This window comes from Eschrichtius robustus, chromosome 9 (assembly GCF_028021215.1).
Source record: "Eschrichtius robustus isolate mEscRob2 chromosome 9, mEscRob2.pri, whole genome shotgun sequence".
NCBI classification, from domain to species: Eukaryota; Metazoa; Chordata; class Mammalia; order Artiodactyla; family Eschrichtiidae; genus Eschrichtius; species Eschrichtius robustus.
Window position 1 is genome coordinate 59542205 of NC_090832.1, and position 27963 is coordinate 59570167.

The 27963-nt window shown below is 47.1% G+C and overlaps 1 protein-coding gene and 1 long non-coding RNA gene across 2 annotated transcripts in view; both read right to left on the minus strand.

Annotated features, from left to right (window-relative positions):
- The window catches only part of LOC137769407 (uncharacterized), a 280962-nt gene extending 275362 nt beyond the window's left edge, over positions 1-5600 (minus strand). Inside the window, exon 1 of the long non-coding RNA XR_011074965.1 lies at positions 5557-5600. This is a non-coding gene — a long non-coding RNA (uncharacterized lncRNA). The remainder of the gene's footprint in view (positions 1-5556) is intronic.
- A 4217-nt stretch (positions 5601-9817) lies between these two features.
- Positions 9818-17235, minus strand: PRDM13 (PR/SET domain 13). The gene is made up of 4 exons (XM_068550847.1): positions 17092-17235; positions 15432-15563; positions 15022-15142; positions 9818-11574 (listed from the first exon to the last, which is right to left on the minus strand). Exons 1-4 carry the CDS (start codon positions 17233-17235, stop codon positions 9818-9820), a joined length of 2154 nt encoding a protein of 717 aa, XP_068406948.1.
- Between the last annotated feature and the right edge of the window lie 10728 nt (positions 17236-27963).

A 27963-nucleotide genomic window follows, 5' to 3' on the forward strand; every position in this document is an offset into this window, starting at 1 on the left:
CCACACGTCCTCACACATGGATCCTCGTCTCTCAGCAATACTGCCTGCTTGCTGCTCTGCCCACCAGCAGCGCTGCACTGCCTGGAATTTCTCACATCCATCCGTGCTGCTTCTCCACTCAGTCTCTTCCCTCATGCTATTCTGTCTGTTGGAAATGTCCTTCCATCTCTTTTTACACTTGACCTATATGACTCTTACCCATCTTTTAAGACTTAGTTCAGGCGCCCCCTCCTCTGGGAAGCTTTTGCCTATTTAACTCCTTTCCCGCCCTTACCCTCTTCTTTATCTGATCAAAGAGGTGTCCTCCCACTGTGCTTATCTCCATCATTATACCCAGCACATCGTGTTGTCAATTTCTGTTCCTGCCTTTGCTTCCTCCAGTAGACCACCAGCAGCCTGAGACAATCTTAACCATCCTATGTCCCCAACCAGTACAATGCCTGGTATGTAGCAGGCGCTCAGTGCTTCAACACAGTGTTCAGAAGAATGAGAAATTCAGGGTATTTAATCAATTAATTCTCAAATATTTGTTGAATATCTATGCCTAAGTATTATACCAGGGATATTTTAAAAAGCAAATGAGGGCTTCCCTGGTGGCGCAGTGGTTAAGAATCTGCCTGCCAATGCAAGGGAGACGGGTTCGAGCCCTGGCCTGGGAAGATCCCACATGCCGCAGAGCAACTAAGCCCGTGCGCCACAACTACTGAGCCTGAGCTCTAGAGCCCGCGAGCCACAACTACTGAGCCCACGTGCCACAACTACTGAAGCCTGCGCGCCTAGAGCCCGTGCTCCGCAACAAGAGAAGCCACAACAATGAGAAGCCCGCGCACCACAACGAAGAGTAGCCCCCACTCACCGCAACTAGAGAAAGCCCGTGCGCAGCAACGAAGACCCAACGCAGCCAAAAATAAATAAATAAATAAATAAATAAATAAATAAATAAATAAATAAATAAATAAATAAAGCAAATGACATATTCTGTGTGCAATATATGCATTTGACAAAATAAGTGACACATAAGTCCCATAGACCACTTGCTGTGGAAGTTCGAGGAGGAAAAGACCACCATGGGCTGGGACAGTCAGAGAAAACTACAGAGGACAGGGGAGATTTTAAATAGGGGTTGAAAGATGAATGAGGGTCAGAAAGCAAAGCCACATAGCAATCATCTAAGTCTAATGTTTGAGGAAATGTCTAGGTTGGGGACCACAGCTAGCAATGAAAGACAAAGCTGAGAAGATGATCTTCTTCCTCTTGATCCTCTAAGTTCAGCTCTGTAAGTTCAACCATTCCCTTAACTAAGCGCAAGATGCCAGATTCAAGTTTTATTGCAAGGCACTTAGCCTTTTGGTGATAAGCATCTCACAGAACTCTCAGACCATCTCCTAGGACAGAAAATCATGGAAATGTTTCTAAATAAATTAAAAACCTAGAGATTGTTAGAACATGAGATACACCAATAATGATAAAATGTCAGAAACATGTGCAAACCCAGGTAATGAATTCAACAACTGTCCTAAGGTCATAGATGTCTTCCTGCAAAATACATGTCATTCTGTTTACATCAAACACAGAAAACTCATTTACAAGTGAATGTCATTTTCATCTTTGTTCCACGGCCAAGTGCATCTCAATTGCCTTCGTTTGTTTCCCTACTGGAGTGCCTGCCGCTGTTCTACAGCTGGTGTGGGTTGTGCTCTGTACCTGCTACTTACCACAGGCCCACACTCCAGTCATCCAGTTACAGATGTGAATCATAATCCCAAAGATGGTTTTGCACAAGGTGTTTTTAAATAATACACATCATAGGGAAATCAAAATTTGAGGGTAAAAAAAAAAAATTGAGGGTAGTGTAGATAGAAAAGAACTTTAAAGATTCAAATGCAAGTACATACAAACACATGTTTTCCATGTTAGCTTAACATTAGGATTTCCATGTTGCCTGGCCTGAAGAAGTGCAGTCCTATAGCTAAGGTCTCCCAAGGATACTTTGCCAAATTCCCAAGAGAACACAAGAATGGGATGGAAGCCCCATTGCTGTCTCCCTTTGAAGAATATGGTCAAGAGCTAAAGGTACTCTGAGTTTTCTAACCACGGAGAAAAGGAGCCGGTTGAGCAATCAGCCAGTCAGTCATCTCCTAGAGGTTGGTCTGGTTCTGATACTATCCTGGCCAGCTCAGTCCTCACTGACCACCTCCCCACTATAATCAGAGTAGTGACACCTTCTGAAAAATAACTGAATCACACCTACAAAATCACTTAGCACAAGTTATTCACTGAAGCATTCTTTATAGAAAACAGCCCACTTGTCCATCAACAAAACAATGGTTAAATAATCTATGAATGTCTACACCCTAGAATACTACGCAGCAGAAAAGAAAAAAGAATGAGGAAGCTCTCTTTGGACTGCTATGGAAAGACCTTCAGAGTATACTACTAAAAGAAAAAAAACCAAAAGGTACAGGGAAAAAATCTTAAGCTTAAGAAAGGGAGGAAAATAAGAATACATCCATTCTTGGGTGTTTATACTTATAAAAGAAACACTGGAAGTATACAAGAAATCAAAGTAAATGGTTACAAAGTAAAGATCCAGATTTTGTACCTTTTTTTTGGGGGGGGGGGACCACTTTAAGAAAAAGAAGACAAAATTAGGTACAAATCTTGGAAGGAGCTCGCACCAGCGAGCTTCACAATAAATCTACCCCTGAAATTACCTCTAGGACTGGAGTGCACAGTAATGAGGGAGGACTAAGACTCCTAAATATAAACCTATTTATACCTATTTATCTTTGAACATGTGAGCATATTACCTATTTAAAAACCAAAATTAATTTTTTAGAAAATACCTATATCCAGGCTCCAGTCATTCAAGGTCTCACTCCTTCTCCACCTCCTTCATTCTATCCCAACCTTCTTGTTCTAGTTTGGTGTCATTCTGCTTTTCATTCTGCTGCCTTGTATCTACTGAGATTCTGCCTCAGCCTGGCTCTTTCCAGATGGTAATGTGCCTGGAAGTCTATTTTGATTTTGCCCTTGTATTTCTCTCTTTCTGATCACCCTTGGTTCTACCATCAGCAGAGCAGCTTCAGGGCAGCCCAGTTCCACCCCTGCACCCTGCATGGCCTAGACTCCCAGGAATCTAGCCTGCTACATGTGGAAAATTTGAAAATTGACTGAAGTACACCAGAGGTGATCAGTCCCAAGGGATGCTAGGAGACTGGGAAAAATTGAGGGACTTACTTGGGAATTGGGTGATTCTTTGGCAATGCATAGTTGGTCCTGAAATTCTCAACAGAATCAAATTATCATACCTTCCTTTCTAGGGTCCTCAGGATCACAGGTGGGACACTCTAGACTCACCCCTACAGATACATCTCTGTGTTTAACAAGACCAAGCCAGGTTAGACTAAACTGAACCCAGACTTATAGGGATTTACCAGAATTCAAATAATTTCAAATATATAACAAGGCAAAGATGGTCTCTAATTTAACTCTAGTTCCAGCTGAAAAAGTCTAGGAACCATTGTTCTTTCAGCTCACTGCATCACTGTCCTAGTAAAACATTCACTGGATCCAGTTAAAGGGTTCAAACTGAATTTCTGGACACTTCCTACAGCAGATGACAGTGTCTTAAAGAGGACATATAGAATGCTGAGAGTCAGGCTTGGATTCGACAAGCCTAGGAATGCATTCTAGGACTATTTCTAGCTGGCTGAACAACATAAGCTTCATTTCCCTTCTCTGTAAAATAGGTTGCTACAAAGATTAAATGAGATAATGAAGATGTAATGAAATGAGTTCTCTCCCAAAACATTCTCAAGGCAAAGCTAATTTTTTTTCTCACTTTATAAGGAGACTACTGGCCAGTATGTATATCAGAAAGTCCCAAGCTACCAATTCACGACAGTAATACACACATTGATTCTGGAAACAAACATAAGGCACAGTATATATACAAGCACCTATAGATGCAAACCCAGTAGCCTGAGCTCACATTTCAGCATGTTAACTTTAAATAATTCAGAAAGCCTACCCTATAAAGCCCCTAATGGATTTTCTTTTCTCTGTGTCTTCTTGGTTGCTAAGGCATTTCTTTCTCCAGCTTTCTGAAAATCACAAATAAGCTTATAAAATGCGACATCCTGCATTGACTCATTTCTCATTGGACTGACTTTTAGCATACCTGAAAGCATTTTGTTGCTAACAGATGTGTTCTGCTATGGTCCAATGCACTCAAGTAAGCTTAAACCTGACCTGGTCATGTCTCATTTTACCTTAAGGTGATAATTCAGGAATCAACTGCTCAGTGTCAAGTATAGAATCTTATCTTTCTGCTGGTTGTCAGGGATATTTAAAAAAAGGATTAAAAACTATCTTTGACCTTCACTACGTTCTTATGTAAAGCCATCTGCTATTGCAACTCTCTTCACTGTATCTCCTGTCACATAAAACATTTCCACCTAAGGCTTTCTACTCAAATCACTGGAATTGAGTGTCTCCCATTCAAATACAACTTGCCATGAAAAGCTGGATTTTAAATCATTCTCTACTTAACCTAACCTCCAGGAGCATTCCTGTACTGCCAACATCAAAAATAGGAAATACGTATAGAAAACCATTTCCTACAATACTGAATTATGCAAAAGTGTATGTGGTTACCAAAAAAAAAAAGAGAGGAATATTCATGATATTTGGATATCAGATATATTTTGTTTTTAATAAAGTTTCCTCTATATGAAAACGTTCCTCTCAATCTATTTGATTCGAATTACCAAAATAATCTTTTATGCTATCACTTTTATATTGTTTAACCAACTTGTGCTTTAGTTTTTATCTTACATGAAATGCTTAAAACTGAAATTATTAAAACATACTGAAATAAAATCAGTGTCTTTAAAGGGTTTACACGCATACATAGAGTCCACCCAATCTCGGTCACTTTTTGAAGGGCCCTAGGATCGTTTGCAAGGCAAAGGCATTAACAAGTTGTCTGTCTTACAACGGTTACACCTAATTTGAATTAAACTACAGTCGCAGATGACAGAAGCGCTCCTTTCATCTTTTGTAGGAAGGTCACCCAGCCCAGAGCGAGTGCCACACTCCTTCTGGAACTAAACACATTGGCCCCGCCGTCTGTTGAGTCCTCCCCTTCACAACCCACACCTGGGTGGCCAAGGGTCACGTCTGACCTCCCGACGGCGCCAGCGCCTCTTCGCTCTTCCCTTTGGGGAAGCAGCAGATGGCGAGGGCGCGCAGCGCTGGTGCCGCAGCTCCCCGCCACCGCAGGCCAGGGACACCGAAACAAGGACTAGTTCGGCGCCTGGGACTCCCTCGGCCGCCTGCTGGGCGCCGCGGGGGTTTTCCCGCGTCTCTCTCCCTTCTGGGCTCCCGGACTGTACACCTAAACGCGGCGAGACTCCCACCCTTCTGCCCGGAACCCAGACCTGGAAACCCTCGTTCCAGGGACAGCGAAGCTGTAAGTCTCAAGAGCGCCACACACACACAGGCACACAGACACACAGACACACACACAAAACCCGACGCTGCAACACTCACCCAAGCGGAGACACGGCCACTGGGCCCGAGGTTCTCGCGAGCCTGCCCGGATCTTCGCGCGCGACCAGCCCGCTACCAATAGCAACCCTGGCTCCAAGGAATGAGCCAATGGGAGCGCTCGAACTAACGGGAGCAGCCAATCACCGCCCTCTCGGCTCTGGAACCCTGCAACCAGTACCACTAAGCTCTCCTCCAGCTCCCGCGAGCTACAGTTCTAATTTGGAGGCCCGCCGGCGTCCGCCTTCGTCTCTCACTCTAGACGGTAAATAAACTTTCCCCAGAGTAGAACCTTGGGGAATTGCAGCTCCTGCCTTGTACTCCGCTCTCTGCTCAGCGGAGTACAAGGCAGGAGCTGCAATTCCCTCAAGGTTCTACTCTGGGGAAAGTTTATTTACCGTCTAGAGTGAGAGACGAAGGCGGACGCCGGCGGGCCTCCAAATTAGAACTGTAGCTCGCGGGAGCTGGAGGAGAGCTTAGTGGTACTGGTTGCAGGGTTCCAGAGCCGAGAGGGCGGTGATTGGGCTGCTCCGTTAGTTCGAGCGCTCCATTGGCTCATTCCTTGGAGCCAGGGTTGCTATTGGTAGCGGGCTGGGTCGCGCGCGAAGATCCGGGCAGGCTCGCGAGAACCTCGGGCCCAGTGGCCGTGTCTCCGCTTGGGTGGAGTGTTGCAGCGTCGGGTTTTGGTGTGTGTGTCTGTGTGTCTGTGTGCCTGTGTGTGTGTGGCGCTCTTGAGACTTACAGCTTCGCTGTCCCTGGAACGAGGGTTTCTAAAAGGAATTTAACTGAATTAACTCATTCAGTCTTCACAACTACCTTATGGCTCATTTCACTGTTTTACAGATGAGGAAATTGAGAAAGATTGGCCCAAGATGCCAACCAAGTGAGAAGAGAAGGCAAGCCGAGAACCCATGTCTGGATAATTTATCCAGGTTAGCAAAACATTTTCATGTCTGAATTAACTAGACCTAAGCAACCTAGAGTCTTTCACTTCTAAAAGGTATGAATTCTCCTATTTTTTAAAAAATCTTTTGGGACTTGCTTGGTGGTGCAGTGGTTAAGAATCCGCCTGCCAATGCAGGGGACACGGGTTCGATCCCTGGTCCGGGAAGATCCCACATGCCACGGAGCAACTAAGCCCATGCACCATAACTACTGAGCCTGCGCTCTAGAGCCCGCGAGCTACAACTACTGAATCCCGCGCGCCTAGAGTCGGTGCTCCGCAACAAGAGAAGCCACCGCTTGCTGCAACTAGAGAAAGCCCGCGCGCAGCAACGAAGACCCAACGCAGTCAAAAATAATTTTTTTAAAAAAAATCTTTTGTTACAAAATATTCAGTTAAAATCTCAGGAACTTCCAGTGGCTTTAGTGTAACCTTCACAGTTAGCTGCGGATATCAGGATGAGAAGGATTGAGGGTTACGGGCTGGGAGTGGAGAGAAAGGGACAGGAGACTGAAGGAAGTGACCTGAGAAACATTGTCAACTGAACCACTTAAAATAAGTAATATTATTACTGATTGTATATCACTGATTTGATTTCGTCATTAAAATAAATAATTGCATTAATTATGTATGATAGTGTGCACACCCGCGGACAAATACAGAGGTTATCTGAGGCAACCTACGGAGAATTATGAATGATCTACGATTGAGAGCCTTTCAAATTTGTATTCAATTTTCATTTTTATATTGGAATTTTTTCTAATAACATAGTAGATATCAATTATAAAGGGGAAAACAGAAGGCTGGAGTTGTTTTATTAAATATTTATCAATTTTAAATGTATTTCCTTTCCAAACTATTTTTAATTTATTTCTTTAAAGGCTATTTTCACACAAAACAAGTTATAGGACTGAGTACTGAGCTAAGAAATGGGAGAAGGAAACATGACTTTTATAGCTGTTAAAATTTCCTGTGTTTCAAATCTGGGCAGCCTTTCTCACTTTCCTTGAGGACTTACACGATCTGATTTCAGAAAAGTTTTCCAATATTTCTCTGTAAGTGTGGATTTGGTGTTAAGCTTTGCTTCAAAGGGCAGGACCATAATACTAAGTAGGCAGTGATAAGCCCTGGGCTCCTGGAGCCCAGGCTGAACTGGCAGATGCTTGGGTTCACTTCCAATTCTGTGTGGCAAGGCCATCACTAAACCTTGTTCCTCTGCAGAGAAGAAAGAATTGCAAATAGCATAAGGATCAATGGTAGTATCATTGTCACCATATGTAAATGTTAATCCACACATATATTTTGTTTCTCTTTGGGCTTTCTTTTACAAAGCAAAACATTTTCAGGTCAGCTGACACTAAAAAGCCTATAATTCCCAGCATAAGTTTTCCCATAGAAGAAATCTTTTTTGCTGATCACAGCCCATAGAACTTAGATGCCCTTCATCTCCCACCCATGCCTCCTGCTGCGATGGGTTAGAGAAAGTCCCTGCCTGCCACCCAGTGACTGAGGCCGTGTTCCCAAATGCAAGATAGCAGGTTGGAGACTGCCACAGTACTCAGGATGCAGAAAATAAAGGACATTTTTAACTGAGTTAAATCATCAGGGTCATATCCAAGACCCTTTGGTGACCCACTAGACGCTTCCCACCAACCTCTGGGAAGAGCGCTGCAGACCTGGGCTGTTAGGGTACCTACCCTTAGCTGAGGAGTGTGACTTGTCCTCCTCTTCCTAGTAACTGCAGTGAAACTCCAGAGAGCATGTGGGGAGAGGGAATGGGAGGTAGAGGAGGTGTTTTCCAATTTTAGCCCACAAAATTATATTCTTTGTGATATCCTTCCATTAGTTAGCATTAATTTTTTATACCCATAAATAAAGTCACTGCTTCTAACTTTGCCTTCTAATTACAGGCCTCCCAGTAGTGACCTTGAAGAGTATATTTTCTCTTCTGTAAAATGGGACCCATTCAGACAGCAGAAGATTGTTGAAAGGTGTACATGGGAGGCGGGGGACCTACATAAAGCAGATAGATCAGCACCTCCAACAAAATAGATCCTCCTTTAGTATTTGTTGAATGAATATTAAAGTGTACAAATCATAAAAGCACTATTCAAGTTTCCTTTTTATTGCTTCCCATGGGAAGTTCTGTCGAAGTGTACGTAACAAGAAATAGTGATTATACAGTTCCACAGTTCTTTTTGATGAGAAATATTGTGTGTGGGTGTGTTTTTCCTTGAAGGTCATTAGCTTTTTTCCATAAAGATGAAAACACTTAGCATGATTAACAATGGTTTCAGAAAACAATTGTTTTGCCTGCTAGCTGGGTGCCTGTGAAATGCACGTATTAAAAATTGTATATTTTCCTATTACAACAGTACTTAAAATTTATTTAATGAAAAATTGAAGTATTCAAGTGTCCTCTGATTTATTGTATTATGGAGTCTCCTTGAAAACCGTTTTCAAATTAAGCCATTTCTTTAAAAGATCTGCTGAAATTGCTAAGTGAACAAACTCTCATTCTTATCTTTATTTTTATTAAAGATTGCACAAACTGGAACCAAGATGAAAATACTGAATCCACTGTACATCATTCATTATAAAACAACATACATCACATTTGTACTCTACCAAATAGGACATCTTCTTTAAAATTATATATTGCGTGCTCTTAGATTCATGCTTTAGATATTTTACATTTGTCACTATTCTCTTATAAATAATTGCAACTTGACCAGTTTGTACACCTGCTACCACTACATCTTCAATGCAGCAAGGCGCAGTCTTTGACACGAAAACAGATGAAATGGAAACAAGTGTATGGATGTCACATCTACCGAATTGCGACTACTGTTTTGCCTATGCAGTGAAATGCTAATGTAAAATACACACACAAAACGTCGTTTCAAAAGGCACAATTTTCTCCACAAAAAACAATTTAAAAATACGTGGCGGTTAAATCGGCACCCTCGAGGGCGCTGTGGCTTCACATTAATGTGATCCTAAACCTCGAGAGCAGACCGCCTGGCTTGGGGGGTGACGGAGCCTATCCGCGGAGTCCGGGGGCCTGGAGCGCGCTGGGACCCGCGGCCCTCGGGATGCTCGGAAGGCAAGATTTTTTCAAGCCACCTCGAAACCTTTGCTCACAATTTCAGCATCGGACCAGCGACTTCTCACCGTTCCAAATGCGGCGCCCGACCAAAACAAACCGGTTTTGTCCGTTGGGCCCTTCTTCTCACCACCAGCAGTTCCTCTTCTCCCAGAACAGAAGCCCCTCTTCTCTCTGTCCACGGCCCCACACTCCCCGCTTCCCGGGAAGACTCGTTACGAGTCACGCTCGCCACCGCCCCCGGCCTCAGGGTCGCTCTGGTCGTCGGTGAAGCAGACGTCCACGTCGCTGTCGTTGTCGCTCTTGGGCTCCCCCGGCTCCGGGGGGTAGTCAGGCTCCGCGCCCGGGCCGTCGGCCGCCTTGGCCAGCAGGTTCTGGCCGGGGTGGCGGGACTTGACGTGGCGCTCCAGGTCCCGGCGGCGCACCAGCACCTTGCCGCAGAACTCGCAGCGGTAGGGCGTGTTGCCCTCGGCGTGCAGCCGGATATGCTTGTTGAGATTGCTGGGGTCGCCGAAGGGCCGCAGGCACACTTTGCACTTGAGCGGCTTGTAGCCCGTGTGCGTCCGCATGTGGATCTTGAGCCCGTACTTGCGCGAATACAGCTTGCCGCAGTAGAGGCACAGGTGGCCCGTCTTGGGCTTGCCCGCGCCGCCGCCCCCGCTGCCGCAACCCCCATTGCCACCCGCCGCCACGACGGCCGCGGGCAACGTTCCCGCGTCCAGGCGGCCGCGGCCTTTCCCGGCCGCCATCTCCGACAGTTGCTGCGTGTGCATGGCGATCTCTCGGTCGATGCTAGCCAGGGAGCCCAGCTCGGCCGGGCTCAGAGCAGTCGTCGTCGTCGCCGCCGCCGCCGCCGCCGCCGCCGGCCCACTGAAATAAGAGAGGGACTCCGGATACTTGAGCAGCCCGCCGAAGTGCAGTTTGAGCGGGTAATAAGTGGCGGCGGCCGGTGAGCCGTAGAGTAGCTCCCCGTTGTAGACGGTAAAGGCCGGCATGACGGCGGGCAGGTGGCTGCACTCGCCACCCGGGTAGCCTTTGAGGCCTCCCGCGTCGAAGGCGGGCAGCACGCAGCGCTCAAGGGGCAGCCCGGCCGCCGGGGGCAACTGCGCGTAACGCGCTCCCGGCAGCTCGGCGGCGGCGGGCGGGGCGCGCTCCACGTGCTTGAAGGCGGAAGCTTCTTCCGGGGGCCCGGGGAGCAAAGGGAAGCCGCGCAGAGCCCCGGAGCAGGGCAGGCCAGGAGGAGGCGGCGGGTCCCCCGCGAGCAGGCACTTGGGGTGGTGGTGGTGGTGATGGTGCCCGTGGTGGTGATGGTGGTGGCCCGCTTCGCCCGCCGCTGGGTTCTCCCCGCTTCCCGGGCGTCCGCCCGGCCGGCCCCCGCCCAGCAGCCTGCTTAAGGCCAGGCTGGCCCCAGGTTTGCCGCCGCCCTCCTCCCGGTAGGGGTCGCAGTGCGCGGCCGCGGCTGCCCTGGCCAAGCCAGCGGGCTTGAAAGCCGAGCGCACGCCAGGATAGAAAGCCAAGCCGCCGCCCCCCGCTGGGGAACCGCCCACGATGCCGAGGAAGTGGCCGTGTCCCCGGGCGGCACCACTCATGTCCAGGATGCGCTCCGGCTGCTCCTTGCCCTTCTTGGACGGCCCCCACTTGGCCAGGGGTGGCGAGGTGGCCGAGGGCGCGGAGGAGGCCTCGCGCTTGATGCTCTCCCGCGCTCCGCAAGCCTGGAGGGCCGGCGGGACCTGCGGGTGGGCCCGAAGAGTGCCCGCCGGGGCGGCAGCAGCGAAGTCTGGCGCCGGGGGTTTCGGGGAGAGGCGAAGGCCATCCGCGGCCGGGGCAGCACCTTGGCGAGCCGTGTGCTCGTGGTGCAGGTAGGCGCGGCCCCCGCCGCTGCTGAGCACACAGTGGAAACGTAGGTGCGCCTTAAGGCTGTTGGGGTATCTAAACGTCCTCCAGCAGTACCAGCAAATGTAGCGCTCCTCCCCTGGGCGAGAAAAAGTGAAAAAGCGACCCGGTGAGAAGCAAGCAAGCGAGAGAGAAAGAAAGAGCCAGCGCGCACAAGGCAAAGCCCAGGTTTTGACCAGCGGTATGGGGAGAAGCAGGAGTATTCTTGGGTTCCGGCGAATAAGTGAGTTCGGTAGCCCCATTGTAGCGAGGACTCCGAGAAGCCCCAAATGGCCAACTTCGTCACCATCTCCATCCTCTGAGACTACTCAGGGGCCGAGAGGGGTGACCTGGGCCTTTCCAACGAAGACTTCCTCCGGGCCATGCGAGCAAATCTTCGTTGGGAGGGCAGCGCTCAGGCAGGCTGGCCAGGGAAGAGCCGAGAGCAGCTGTTGCTTTAAATCAAGTGTTTGGGGCTGTGCTGGGCCTGGGCCCATCTGTTGGCGTTTGCAGAATAGGTGGCGTATGTCAAGGAGTTTGGGTAAACTGAACAAAGGCCAATCTAATGGTCGTGAGCGCCTCATTACCAGGCGAGACAATATCCTGTATGTATGGGCCATATGTAATCATTCCTTTTCATAGAACAATGTCTTTTATGTCCACTAACCACCCTCCCCACCCCCTCCCAGCCTTAAACACTTTGCCTGAGGTTTTCCTGGAGCGTGACCAACTGAAGGACCACATAGGGACTATGATTTGCTATTCTTCAAAATTATTTGTATCTTTATTTCCTCTTTAACCCCATTTAATTTGATGGGAGAAAAGAAAAAGTCTTATGTCCCGATATTCTAAAAACAGAAGGATGATGTTGCATTATCTTGTCAGTTGTTCCACCTGGTAGTTAATTAACTCCTAGATAGCTGCACAAATCCAAGCTTAGTAAAGTCCTTGGAAAATATAGTGTGTGTGTGTGTGAATAATATACTCAGCTTTTGATAAGTGCACCATTTTATATCAGGGACTATATACATGCTTTTGGCATCAAACCTTTTTCGTGTGTTTAATATTATTGACATTAGTTGTTTTTAAATTTCGCTAGGGTCTATGAACACAATCAAAAGACACATGTATGAAACAGATTTTGATCACATGGTAGAAGTTAATTTTCTCTCAAAAAGGTCATGTTACATCCCTACAGAGAACAGCGAACTTGCAATTGGGTGTCTTTTTAAGTGTTGTGGTTGATCGATAATACTGAAGGGAAGGATGTCTATGAGAAAGAAGTTAGTTGAGCCACAAGGAAGTATCCAAAGTAAATGTCAGTTTCATTAAATGTAATGGGAAATTTAAATTTTTCCTCCTTGCACACAAGTAGCTTAAACTTCTAAAACATTACTACAGAAACAACAATGGGGGGAATTTTCAGATATTCCTCCCTTCATGTATTTTGCTTCTGAATTTGTATAAAGCAAGTAGTCCTCCCAGATAACTAAGGTGGAAGTTCAAGTAAGGAGCAGATTATTCCAGCTGAAGCCAAGGTAGAGCAGAATGAAAAAGAAGAAGGGAAGAGGATTTGCCTATGTGCCCTATCCTAATTATTTATGGAAGACTTAAATAAAAATCAATTCAATATTTCTGTTGTATTGAACAGCCATGTAAAATAAATCTTCATAAAAAGAGAGAGAGAAGAGACTTCCTGAGTTCTCTTGGTGGGTATGTTGATTTAATATCTTAAGTAACCTTTTTTCTGCTAAGTTCAGAAGCTCCCTCTCATCACCCCTTTTTAAAGAGGGCATTTTCAGAGGCTGCCCTAGAGTGACTCAGCTCAATGCAAAGCCAAGTAAGCTTTGTTCCTAAAACAAAGAGTATTTTTGTTAATCTTACTATGGAATTGAAACCCACTGGGGTTAGTCAATATTGGAAGAATAGCAGCCATCCCTACTTATTTCTTCCTCTTTTCAAGGTTTAAGCAAATGTATGTTTTCTGTTTCACTGTGTTTGGTTTTTTTTGTTGTTTATCCTAATGAACTGACATGTTCTCTGGATTCTGAAATCCAACCTATGCCAAAAGTACCAAACACACTTCATAAGTGATTCTGCCTCCTCTCCCGGATGTTAACTCTAAGGTGGTCAAGATTTCAAGCACCTCAAAGCTGTGGAAGTCAGGGTTCAAAGTAACCCACACATTCCCCAAAAGGAAAATGGTGTCTCTTTTGATATCTGTGACCATATGATGTTTATAGGCTCTATTGACTGAAATGAAAACATGAGGGCCACCACTCAAAAAAGTTGCTTTTGTACTATTTGAGAGTGTCTAAAGAAGGGTGTTCTGTGCAAAAATTCCTGGCCCCCAAAGGCCAGGAGTCCTTGGAATTGTTCTATAGTGGCAGATTTGAGAGTTTTCCACTATGGGGCTTTTGTCATGTTTCCCTTTTACTGGAAGAAGCTGACAAGAGGATGTAATGTGATGCAAGGAACAAACTAAGATAACTTTTATGAATACTGTACATACAGATCTACCCACAAAATCAATAGAATTAGTTTACAGAAGACAGTGACACTCTGAAGTGAAGTGATTCATCATTTTGAATTAACTTCATTCTCTTATTCATTAATTGTTTAAGTCCCACACTTGTATTAAGATCTTTATTTCTAAAGGAATGAGATTGAGCAGGAAATTCAGGAGAATGTGTTAAAATAGTTCACAGCATCCATGATGTTGACTTTAAATATAACTGTGTCTTTAGGAGAAATTACAAACAAAAACAACTGGCAAAGAACAAAGAAAGTCATGGAAGTGTTGTGCAATAACAAGGAGTCTCAAGATCTTAACTATTTTAGCACCTCCCAGCCTTTTTCCACAGCAAGTGTTCCTCAGTGTTCTAGGGAAGGTTTGAAAATGTTTTTCTCTTTAGTTACTGCACCTTAATTTGCATAAATCCGCTCTTGGCTTTGGAAGGGGTCAAATAAATCTGAGAAGAAACTGGGATACATCCCAGTTTCGATTTAAGTAGGGAGAGGGAAAGGAATAAATACCATTTAAATGGAAGGGCCTCAGTACCTGCCAACTGACCAGCTGTAAGTACCGTAATGCTTCTAAAATGCTGTAGAAATACATTACTTTCCTCCAAACCAGTGAAGAGATGCCCCTCGCCTTCAAAAGCATTCCAGGTTTGAGTTACACTTTTTGGAGCTCATGAGGTGGTTACCCTAATACTACGTTAAAGCATCTTTATTGATTCTTAAGTGAGTAAATAACTGTCTCTTTGGGTATGCAATCAGAAAGGATGACCCGCATGAAATTCACGAAGAGTATTTTTTCCCTGCCATCGAGAGTCAGATTATTATGGTCTGTTTTTATCATTTACTGTTGATTTAGAGGAGGTAGTGATGACCTCGCCCCTGCCCACTCCGACAGGGAGTATGAATTCAGTTTTACACAGCGCAGGAAAAAGGCCCTTCAAGTCTAGGGACGGGCCCAAAGACCGGAGGCGGGCTGGACTCTCGCCTACCCGCGCTCACCCGACGGCTTTCTCAGAGGCGGTACCTTTCTCGTCGTGCGTCGGAGTTGCAATCGTGGGGATGTCAAACCACTGCGCCAAGGAGTTGGAGTACCACACGGTCAACTCCTCCCCTGGCTGGACGTCTCGCAGCGCTCGGTAGAAGATCTGGGACGCAAGGAACAGTACAGCTTGCTGTCATTTCCTGGGTAATCGGTCAAAAAACAACTGAGAGGAAAGGTTCGGTTCCCCGCCCTGACTCTGTGTGACGCTGGGAAAACTATTGGACCTCTCTGAACCTCAATTCCCTCATTCTTCAAACCGGGAAAATAATAGTATCTGCCTTATAGGGTTATTGGGACGTTTAAATGAGACCTCTAGCTAAAGTGCTTTGCTCTTAATATCAGTGACAGTTTGGTAGATAGAATTGGCAGTGGAGGGGGGGAGCCCACAGTACCTGTCCTCCGGGTAAGTCTGCAATAGCTTCGAGAGTCTGTTCCTGGGGGTTCCTGGCTGCCCGGATTAACCCTATCCACTCCAGGGGGGAGCCCCCCGACTCGTCCACCAGCTCCCCTCTCACAATGCGCACCTGCAACACAAGGAGTGGTCGTTCTCTCGCGTGCCACGGCCAGGCCCACAACCCAGAGGGCAAGTGTATCTTCCACCCCCAGCCGACTCAGGAAAATGGTTGTGCTCATGTTGGCCAGACCGCTGTGGGCTGCTGGGAGGAGAGTAAGTCCTTAGGACCCTTGCTTGGGGGAGGGAGGAAGAGGGGAGGCTGACTAGTATAACAGTTCCCCCCCCGACCCCGCCCGTCTTGTCCCACTTTGACAGCACGAGGAGTGAAAGCATCCTGCCCGAGTGCCTGGGCACATCTCGTGCCAAGACGTCTCCCACCCCCACCCCAGCTCTCCGTCTCGCGGTTCTAAGGGCAGCCCCGATACCAGGCTAGAGACGTTTCTAAGTCAGTCCCAGAACGCAGGGTGTCCCGCGCCCCCTCTCTTGCCTCCGCATTCCAGCGGCACCGCACCAAAACGCGGAGGTGCCCGCGAGCCCCGCGGCGAAACTGTCTGAACAAAGCGGCCGCGCGCTGGCCGGCCATTTAAAAGCAATTAAAGCGCGTTTAAAGAAGAAGGAGCGGTACCAGGCGAGCCCGGCTATACTACTCTGGGGAAGAGGATGATTGCGTGAGGAGCCAGATGCGGGTCCCGTCGACCGGGCCCGGAGCAGTTCCTTACAAGAAAGCTGTAGTCTAAGGTCCTCTTCCCAGTCACCCCTGCCCACGCCACCGGACTCCTGCCTTCATTCCCGGTGGCAGTTGGCCGACCTTCGCCCGCTGAGACGCCTCGGGGCGGGCGGGGGCCTGTTAGAACCTCTCTCTGGTCGGGGTTCGCGACGCTGTTTGGGAAGTCGGAGCGGGCGGGTTGGCCCTGACGCCTCCCAACTGCGATTCTGGCCCCTCCGAGCCCGGCTGCAGGCGCTCAGCCCCGGTGCCCCTCGCGGGTGGGCGCTCCTCGTCCTCGGAGTCTGCGTCAGAGCCAACACCTGGCGCACCCTCTCTCCATTCACCCCGAACCCGCAAGCAGACACCCACGGAAGGAAACACCTGGGGAGGTTCTAGGAACAGAGTACCCAAGGATAAATTTTTCGGAGACGATGAGATCAAATTATTTGAAGGCAAATTTAAGCCTCAAATTAGCTCATTGAAGGGCAGAAGGTAAGAAAAGTCCTCAGCGCCTGTGAGTTGTATAAAAGAGAAAAGGCACATTTGCCAAGAGAGGAGAGATGCGGCGGGAGGAGGGGGGCGCCTCTGCGAAGAACGCCCCAGCGCTCCGGGGAAATCGGGGGTTCCGAGTGGTCCCGGCACGTAAAGTGCCCCACGCATCCCACCCGGGGGCTGTCCGCTCTCAGCCACGTCCTCTCCCCTAGCCCGGCCCACGTCCAGCTCTCGGCTAGTGCGACTTGTGGGAAATGATCGGAGTCCCCTTCCAACTGACAGAATTGGCAGGTAACGACTCAGTCACCCCTTTCCTCCGCTAGCCCTATCCACCCATTTCCTGGAGGGGATAAGGGGAGGCGAACGAACGGCAGGGGGCGGAGGTTGGAATGGCTAATACCTTTTTCTTGGGCCCGGGCTCCCTGCGGTCTGACAGGTACTTGCCCAGCTTGAAGGTTCCAGGCACCGGCCCGAGGCGCAGGCCGGCCGGGATGCAGCAATCGGCACTCACGCTGGTGGCCGTAGCGCGAGCGGCTCCGTGCATTGCTGCCGCCGCCGCCGCCAGGCAGGCGCTCGGGCGCACTGGGTCCTCGGCAGGGCGCGAGCGACAGAGCCTGAGCCGCACGCTAGCTGGCGAGCCGCGCCCCGACGTGCGTTCTCCGCCCTCGGAGTGACGCGGCCGGGCATGCACTGCGCCTTTTCAATCTGGGCGGGCGCCTTTTGGCACCGCTAGCGCAAGGGCGCAGAGTTTGGTGAGAGAGTTGCGCTGCAGAGCAGCTGCAGAGTCCTACCCGAGAAGGTCACATGGAGTGGTTCCCTCAGCCCCCTGCATAATCGAGGCCTCTGAATGGCTGGCGCACAATGGTCCAGGCGACCTTCCCATTCCTAAAAATCCAATTTGTCAAGGGCGAAGAAAAGGCGCTGGTGAATCAAAGGTCCGGCGGGACCATTAATCCTCAGCATGGGGCATTGTCCTCGAGACAGTTACGATATTTTAAGTGACAAATCCACTGTATAATTTCTCCATAAATTTTACTTCCTTTTATTGTTCACCGACAAACCAGTTTTGGGAAATAAGTGACTACTTTAAGTCTACTTGGCTGATTCCTTTGAGCCTTGGTCTACTTCAAAGATTTTTAATTCTCTCCCCTTGGCTTTATTGTAAAGGAGATTAAACAAAGAGATGGGGACTGTTTGGAGGACTTGTTAACTTCTATTGATTTCTGGCGTGTGCCATACAGAAATTAGGCAGGTACTTGATGGGAAAACACCAGAAAATACCTACACTTTTTAAATAAAGGCCGTATTACCATTTCAGGCGATTGGGTTCAGGCCAGTCCTCTATTTAGAACCGCTTTACCGTTCCCTCTGTCCAGTTTCGCCCCGAAGTATGAAGCGTCCGGACTAGTTTTGGGAGACGAGGTCAGTTGTTCGTCTCTGCTCCCGGGTGCACCCCAGGGCCGCACTTTCTCTGGAGAATGGGAAGAGGCCGCAGGAGCGGACGCTGCCGGGGGTTCGCGTGCCCTGACCGCACCCGAGGTTTGAAGAGGGGTTCTGCGGGCTAGGTTTTTAATCATGTCTCCCCTGCACGCCAACCGACGACTCAAGTCCTGCACGCTTTTTTTGTTTTTTTGAATTTTATTTTATTTATTTTTTATACAGCAGGTTCTTATTAGTTATCTATTTTATACATATTAACGTATATATGTCAATTCCAATCTCTCAGTTCATCCCACCACCACCATCCCCCGCCACTGTCCCCCCCCCCCTTGGTGTCCATGCGTTTGTTCTCTACATCGGTGTCTCTTAAGTCCTGCACGCTTTTCAAGTTTAAAACGAGGATGAATTCCTTGGGGCTAATTTCCCCAGAACCAACACACCAGACTTTTCTTTAAAAAAAAAAAAAGGAAAAGCACTATAGCAAAGGTCACAGAAAAGAGGGCGAGGTGGGCGTTGATAACCTCTGCCTTTAGCCCAGTTCGTAAGCTAGGAGAACGAGTACTTTGGAGCTAAACTAGAATGTTCCTCGTTTTCTTTTAGGGAAACCTCCGATTTGCGTGGGGACAATTATTTTCATAAGTTAGCCGAGTGATCAAATTCATTAGATATTTGTGACAGTTCTGCCCTCACCTGCCACGTGCTGCTCACCCCGAGCGCCACTTCCCAAATCCAGTGGACCGGGACACGAGCCCGACGTGGTATTCCTGGAGAGGACTGAATGACTCTGTGTTCGGGCCTGGTGTTGGAGGCCCAACCACTGTACAGATGAGCAGAGGACTCCCCGCTGCCGCCACGCCGAAATCTCCACCAGGCTCTGCCCGCGAAACTGCGGTTCTTAGGCCACTGGAGGGGATAACTCTGATTAACAAGGGCGGCAGAACGCAAGGTGGCGACACCTGTAATTTAGCAGTTCGTCCCACGAAGCCCTCAGAGAAGCTACGTGTGGCACCCTTCGGTGGAGACCTGCGTTCGCAGTACTGGACAAAGTCAAGAGAATGGGGGTCATTCAGTCTGTGCTCCGTCACTCAAGCCTCGGGGAATTACTTCAGAGCCTCAATCTCCTAATCCGTAAAATGGGAATGATGATGCAGACTCTTGGCTTCCATTCTGAGATTCACTAGCGTTTGTGCGAAGGTCAACAGCAATGATCTGTAGAGCGAATGAATTTAGGGGCGCTCCAAAACTCGCGGTTTGCCTAATAGGGGAATCCAAGCCAGGTCAAGGGTCTCAAGTCTAAGCATCACAAGTCAGGCGGGGCGGTGACACACGGATGGCCACTAGGTGGTAACTCCAAGGCCTGTGTAGGCGCGGCAGCTGGAGCAGAAAAGAGCCGCTCGGCGGGTCCGGGCGACCATACGCTGCGGTCCCTCTATCCGTGCATCCACACCGTGCCCAGGGCCACTTTCTGAGGGAGCTGCCACTGATTTTTTTTCTTCTTAACCCTCCAATTGCCTCTCTTCGGGCCGCGAAGGCTGCCTGAGACGGAGAGGAGGGAGCCTTTGATCCAGCTGCCCATGAATGGCAAAAGCCGGGGGAGGGGAGGAGAGGAAGCCGCTCTGAAGAGTTGGAGGGCAATAAATTTAAGCCATGAACATGTCCCTCTAACCTCTGGCCTGGCGACTCCAGGATGACACCCAGTTTAAATTACCAGCACTGCGAGCGGGAAGGGGCGAGCGCGGGGCCTGGGTTCGGGGCTCCTCCCCGGCCCTCCTTAATGAGTGAAAAAGCGTGAACGACACGCGAACAATTTTATCAATAGGACCATGTAAAGGCCGACTGTGAGGAAAGTTATTTATTAATATAGCCAATTGTGGCTGGTTCCCAGCCCCACCAGAAGAAAGGGACTGCGCCAGAGGCATTCACACCAGCTCGCCCAGTTTTATTCTGTCCTGTGGCTCAGAGTTGAAGTTCCCCAAGTGAAATAAATTGTCCACAAAGGAGGAAAGGAACACATTTTCTTTTATTTTTTCTCCCCTAAAAAGCAAGGGTGAAACCAATCTAATGTGCCCAGTGGAGCAAGATGGGCCGTGAAAGGCTGGGTGTTAAAAGTAAAAGCGGACTGTGCAGCAAATGGGATGGAAAATTAAATGAAATTAAATAGCTTGAACGGCCGTATTGTCCCTTATTAAAAAGACACATTAATTACATGGTCTCAGCCTTATTCAAAGACAATGTTGAGACTCAATCAAAACATTCCTCTTGGCTTTTTTATGGACTGAAAATGGACGTCCAGAGGCCCCGTTAAAGTGAAATCCGTTCTGTGCCGAGGTGCGGGGCCAGGAGGGTTTGGGGGCGGCCCACCGCGGAACCGCGCGGCCAATGCCGCCGCGCGGGTAACAGGTTGCCCCTAAACAGGTATAGGCGCGGGAGAGCAGCGGCCCTTCCGCCACAGGGGCAGCCCGCCTGGAGCCCAGTCCCACCTCGCCGCTGCGCCAGGGGGCGGCCCCCGCCCGCGCCTGCTGGCGCCCGAGCGCCGGGCTGGAAACGCTGCCGCGCCGCGCACGTGTGACCCTGCTGGGCTCCGCCTAGAGGGAAAGAGCCCCCGCAGGACTTCTCGCTGAGCTGCAGGTCTCCCGGGCTCAAAGTCCTTGGGCTTCAGCTCCCCAGGGCATCGGAGTTGGCTGCTCACCCCCCTCCGTGGCGCTTGGCCTTAAGGACTCGGGTGTTAGGGAGTCACCAACCCCACCCCACTCCTTGGCCGGCGCGCAGAGTCCCGAACCCCCGGATGGAGGGAGCGGTGCGGGGTCAAGGACAGCAGGCGAGACCCGGGCGGAGGCAGAGGCCTAGGTCTCCACCGAGTTTGGGCCGGAGGTGGCCTGGCCGCGCCCCCCGAGGGTGTCCGCGCCGGCCGGGCGGGCGGGTCAGCGCGGACCAGCTGCGCGGCCCCCGAGGCGCGGGTGGGACATTAAGGCCGGGTCTGAATAGGGCGGCGGCGACGACGGGCTCTGGGAACGCCACCAGATGACACGCCGGCGACGGGGCCATTTTCCCCTTAATTGCGAGGCCGGTGGGTGCGCCGCGGCCGGGAGGCTCCAAACGCGCGCCCAGGACTCAGCCGGGACGCCGCTGGTGGATTTTGTGGTGTCTTTTTTGTTGTTTTTTAAGTCCTTCACTGGAAGCGGCTCAATAAAAGTATTCAGAGTCCCTCTCAAGTTGCCTTTTAACCGGAGTTCCCCAACTTATTTCTTGGTTCTTTCGGTTGACATGGTGCAAAGAAAAGTCAGCGAGCTGTGTTGCTGAATTGCAATGTCTCGGGGCACCTTCACATTCAACGCTCCTCTGCCTGCCGCTGCCGAATGAGCCCGCACTCAATTCGATTTTCCTTGCTGTTGGGCACATTTAGGAGCGCCTCTATTTGTGAAGTTCATTTCTAGGCAAATGTATTCAAGAGCTGATGGGAATGAATAGGACCGTGTGTCAGCCGCCCCTAATTGGGATTAAAGCACTTAGGAGCATATGCAGAGAGTGACAGAAATTCTCAGGTTGCATTGTGTTCAGACTTCCACCCGCTTGGACACTCCTCCTCCAAAGGAGATTTATAAAGCTTGCAGGGAGAAACTGAGGAAAGCAAAGCGAAACGGAAAAGAACCGGGCTAATGGCTCAGGATGGGGCTGTGGTTCAGCAAGTGGTGGTGACAGCTTCTGAGAAAAGATGCTGGGGGATAATTGAACGCGGGCGGGGGAGCGGGTCTGAACTCTTTAATCAGAAAGGCGGAGAGTTAAAAGCCGAAATAAAGATGTTCTTGAGATTCCCAGACGGTTTCCCCCCCTTTCCCCCGCCCTTGAAGAACTCGGTTTTCTTTCTCTTCATCTCTGCCTCTCATCCCCACCCCCAAAGAACATAACCTCTCTTGGGGCAATAATAAGAACAATTTGGTATTTGAATGGGGGGAAAAAGTCAAAAGAAACAAAAGTATCTTCTTTTGTATGTTAAAGAGAACTTCACACCCAAATAAGTCAATGAAAATATTTGCTGATGTATGTGTAAAATATACACACACTATGTTAAAACACAGGCATAATGATAAGTATTCTTATACATTCAGATGTGTATATAGATGTATATTCTCTTGTAAATCTCCACTCCAAGGTGGCCGCTGGGTTTCTGGGCTGAAGGAGACAAGGCCTGTTAAAAGCTGAAAATCATTCTGAGTTGAGGCTGGGACAGTTGTCTAAGAAGAGAGCAGTGACAGCCTCTTTTAGCCCCTGAGGAGCAGGGAAGCCAGAAATGACAGATGAACACTACACAAAAGAATAGTGAAGGGGAACACGGACTATCTGAATTTCCTTGTTTCTAAGCTCGGGGACAGATGGGGACCTCTCACTTTAGGTGTCATTTTGGTACCATAAGAATGTATCTCCCCCCACCCCCCAAGAAAAAAGAATGTATTTCCAATTAAAAATTATTTTGAGATTTAATATTTTAAAAATCTGTGTGGGGCAAGAGAAAAAAGAGGGAGAAAAGAAAAACAGTTGATGTGTGGACCTCAAGAAGGAATAATAACTAGTGGTTTTTGTAAGAAATTTCTACTCAAAATTAGGTTCCCAAACTCACCATCTCTAGGGACACTTCCCCCTCCCTGCCTGGTGGGAAGGTGTGTTCTCCAATTACAAGGAGGCTGTCTGGTCGGAGAAGATGATCATGTGACAGATGAACAATCCCCATTGGTGAGCCATAAGTCAAACATTTTTTCTCTCTTCAGTTCCTCCACAGGCCTAAAACCCCTTCTCCCCAAGCGAGCCCGCCTCCTGAAGAAAGAACACGTAAATCTATGTTCAGGAGACACAGAATATTCCTTTAACCCATGACCCAGTGGTGCATAATGGGAGGAAGCTATCCTAGCAGATACCTGTGTAATCTCTAGGACAACCTGTGAGTGATGGACGTTCATTAAGTGGTCATTATGATAGCAATAGGAACAAAACAATTTAAATACCCAGCTCAATGTCACAACTAAAAATCAAACTCAGGTTCATAACCAGCATCTCTGAATAACAATTAGTAGGTTCACTAGTAGGATCCTGTGTACTCTCCTAATGTCACCACGAATTATGTGTTTGATTGAAAATGCGATGCCATCACTTGTGTTATTCGTGCTCACGTTATTGTGTCCATGACCAAATGGTGATACATTTTAGTTTCCTGAAAGCATGTTTGAATTTTATAGTAGGGACTTCATTTTATGGTAGGGATTCACATTCAGAAAAGCTTTCAAATATATATATGATCACAACATAAAAATTAGGTAAGGTTACGAAAGGTACGTTTTTATACATATATACAAAACATTTTTCCTAAACAGTTTTATTGAGATATAATTCACATACCATACAATTAACCAATTTAATTCAATTGTACAATTCAATGTTGGTGGGTTGTTCTTTTTTTAGTATATGCACAGCATTGTGCAACCATCACCACAATCTGATTTTCAAACATTCTCATCTCCCCTCCCCAAAAGAAAGCCCATACCCATTTGCTATCACTCCCCATATGTTCCCAAATTCCCTAGGTGTAGGCAACCACCAGTGCATTTTCTGTCTCCAAAGGTTTGCTTATGCTGTAAGCATAAGCATTTTATATAGATGGAACCATATGATATGTGGTCTTTTGCAACAGAATTCTTTCACTTAGCATAATTTATCAAGGTTCATCCATGTTGTAGCATGCATCAGTATGTCATTCCTTATGTATGGATAATATTTTATTGTATAGATATATTTTATTTATCTATTTATCAGCTGATAGACCTTAGGGTTGTTTCTAATTTGCTGTTATGTATAATGCCACTATGAACATTTGCACACAGCTTTCTGTGTGCATATATGTTTTCATTTCTTTTGGATATGTACCCATGAGTGAAATTGCTGGGTCTATATTAAACTCTTTGAACAACAGTCTGTTTTCCAAAGTGCTGCACCATTTTACATTCCCACCAGTGGTATATGAGGGTTCAAGTTTCTTCATATCCTCCAACATTTCCTATTATCTACCTTTTTTTTACTATACCCATCTTAGCGGGGGTGAAGTGAAATCTCATTGTAGTTTTGGTTTGCATTTCCCTAATGACTAAATGACTAATGCCCAATCATCTTTTCATGTCCTTCTTGCAATTTGTTTATCTTCTTTGGAGAAATGTTTATGCAAATCCTTTTCCCATTTTAACTGTGTTGTCTTTTTATTATTGAGCACATACATTTTTATAACTTTTTAAATGCCCAACACAAAACAGGCTGTTAGGTTTAACCATCATAACAACACTATGAGTTAGATTTTTTTTGTGAGGTACATTTTATTATTTATCTTTTACCAATGAGAAAAGTTCAGAGGGGTTAAGCAGCTTGCTTAGAGTCACATAACAAATAATAGACAGAACTCCTCCCACACCTTCTGAGTTCAAAACCCAGTCTATTTTCACTTGACCACATTATATTCAGAAGTTTTAACTGACTTCACATATCTGCTCTTCTCCATGAGGATCATTAAATTATCATGGGATGTCCTAGTGATTGAGAGAGTGGGCTCTAGAGTCAGACTGCTTGGATTCAAATCCTGCCTCTGACACTTACTAACCGTGTGACCTTTAGCAAAAGGAACCTTTCTATTCTTCAGTTTCTTCATCTGTAAAATATGAGTAATAAGGAGACCTACTTCACAGCGTTGTTGAGAAGATTATGAGATGTTGATGGAAAGTGCTTAGCATAGAACTCAGGACAGAGGATGTACTCAAGAATGTTAGTTAGTAATATTTTTTAATGATACTTATGGTACTGTACTGCTAGGCTGGGAACTGTACATGATAAATTAAATGGAGCAGGACTTCTGACACCAGAGGCCACTTAGGCAGGCAGTCACATAAGATATAGCCATGCATATCTCAGGGCAACAAATAATTCATGAGGGGAAGCCTCACTTTATAGACATATTCCAGCTAATAAATGAAGAGTTCAAGAATTCAAATATTATTGTTCTGCAACCCTTCATGGAATAATGGATGCAGGCAATGATCTTCAATGATGACTAGCATCACAAAGAGCAAGCCTCCGAATGGAAATATGCAACACTGCCTGTGAAACAGACTTGTCAGTACAAGCAAGCAAGCAAACAAAATTAAACCTGTATCTGATTTCTCTGATAATAGAGAAGACAGATGAACTTGATAAACAAATCCACGGGGATACGGTCAGAAAAATAGACTGTGGAACGCTCTACTGGACAAATGACCTGTTTTTATTTTTCACAAATAGGTTGCAAGGGGAAATAAGAAAGAGAGGGGGAGTAAAAAGATTTAAAGAGACTTAAAGGATATAATGGTTTTAAAATATGTCCACAGATTCTTTGACAACCCTCCCCTCTAAAGGTGGAGACTTGAGTGTGAGTCAGATTTAGTAACTCGTTTGTAATGAAGTGACAGTGTGTGATTTTCAAGACTAGGCCATAAAAGGCATTGCAGATTCCACCCTGATAATCCTAGAACTGACTAAATATTTAATGATATGAGAGAGTAATGTTAATTACAAGTAGAGTAATTGTAGTATGTTTAATTTTTTAGTCCTTATTTTTCAGAAATACACACTGAAATATTTAAAGATTAAATATGATGTCTAGGATTTGCTTCAAGTAATTCTAAGGTTGGGGGCAGTGGGTACAGGTATAGATAAGGATTTTTCAATCTCAGCACTATTGACATTCTGGACTGATAATTCTTTGTTGTGGGAGCTGTCCTGTGCATTGTAGGATGTTTAGCACCATCCCTGGCCTCTACCTGCTAGATGACAATAGAATCCTTCCCTTAATTATGACACCAGACATTGCCAAAATGTCTGGCAATGTCTGAGGGTCAAAATTACCCCCAGGGAGAACCACTGGGTATAGATGAAACAAAATTGGCCATAAATTGATAACTGTTGGATTTGAGTGATGGGAACATGGGGTTCATGACGCTATTCTCTCTACTTTTGTATGTGCTGGAAATTTTCCAAAGTAAAATGTTATTTTAAAGTAAGATTTAATTAAAAAAAAAAACAGTAGGGCAGAAGAGATCAGAGGCAAGCGATGGGTATGTATATGTTGCTAATAGCCCACTGAAATCCATGGGGAAAAAAATAGGTTCTTTGGTTCTGTGATCTTTGAAGAAGCTGTACGAGGGATGAGCCAGAGGGAATGTGTTGAGTTGCAGAGTCTGTGATCTAAATGGCCATCTGGAATCTTCACAGCTACAGTGGTGCCCCACCAGGCCTAAGGAACCCACAGGCACAGTGTCCAAAGCTCTCACAGTCAAAAATGTTAATCCCATGGCACTAAATAAAACTCTTTCTCCTACTCTCAGTTGAAACAGAAACCACCAAATGTGCTCCGCAATTAAGTCAATTATAAATGGCCTACATTCATTCTATTGGTACAAATACCTTCCCTTAAAAGTAATCAGGGGGAAAAAAAAAAAAAAAAGTAATCAGGGGCTTCCCTGGTGGCGCAGTGGTTAAGAATCCGCCTGCCAATGCAGAGCACACAGGTTCAAGCCCTGGTCCAGAAAGATCCCACATGCCACAGAGCAACTAAGCCCGTGCACCACAACTACTGAGCCTGTGCTCTAGAGCTCACAAGCCACAGCTACCGAAGTCCGCGTGCCTAGAGCCCAAGCTCCGCAACAAGAGAAGCCACCGCAATGAGAAGCCTGCGCACCGCGACGAAGATACAACACAGCCAGAAAAAAATTAAAAATATAAAAGAAATCAGTGAAGTTATTTTACATCCATCCTTGACCTTTGAAGTCTTGCAGTTCTGTTTTGGAGACCAATAGAAGGAAAGAAGGCAGAGGGGAGGAGGAGAGTCTTTTGTACTGCTACTGAGTTTGGGGGTACTGTGCCCCTAACGTGATGTCCTAAGGCATACCTTCATCAGTGAGGGTTCTTATGTATTGTCACGGGTTGAATTGCTCCCGTCAAAATTCATACGTACCACAGAATGTGACCTTATTTGGAGATAGGGAATTCACAGAAGTAATCAAGTTAAAATGAGGCCATTAGAGTGGGCCCTAACACAGTATGACTGGTGTCCTTATAAGACGGGGAAATTTGGACACAGACATGAATATAGGGAGGACATCATATGAACATAAAGACAACCATCTACAAGCCAAAGTGTAAGGCCTGAAACAGATCCTTCCCTCATACCCAGGGTTGTTCAGAAGAAACCAACTCTGCCAACGCTTTGATTTTGGACTTCTGGTCTCCAGAACTGTGAGACAATAAATTTCTGTTGCTTAAGCCACCCTGTTTATGGTATTTTGTTACAACCACTCTAGCAAACCAATCCAGGTACAAACATCAGAAACCATGTCTTAGTGGTTGAAGCAGAAAAGGATATGTGGTGGTTTCGATTCTAAGCAATACCAGAAGCCTAACTTGGAGGCTACTTCCCCAGGAAAACTACCCAAATTAGGCCACTGGATGGCTCCACTGGAGATACAACAGCCCATACACAGGACACAGGCCCCACAAACTGTGCTGTCAGCTCTTGGTGTGAACCTCTGCCACCGCTGCCTCAGGAAGTGTGCTCTCTGCTGCTACCCTCACAAAAATGGATTCCATGTAGGCATTGGCTTTTACACACTATTTACTTCCAAATTAAAGTCCTGGGTGGTGGTGTCTGACTTAGATTCTAAGCTGCATTGCTATGCCCTAGATGCAAAAAGAAGGCTGAGAAAGTGAGTTTTGACTTACAAACAGGGGAAGGATGAAGTCACAAAGTAGGATATTCCCAGTCATAGAT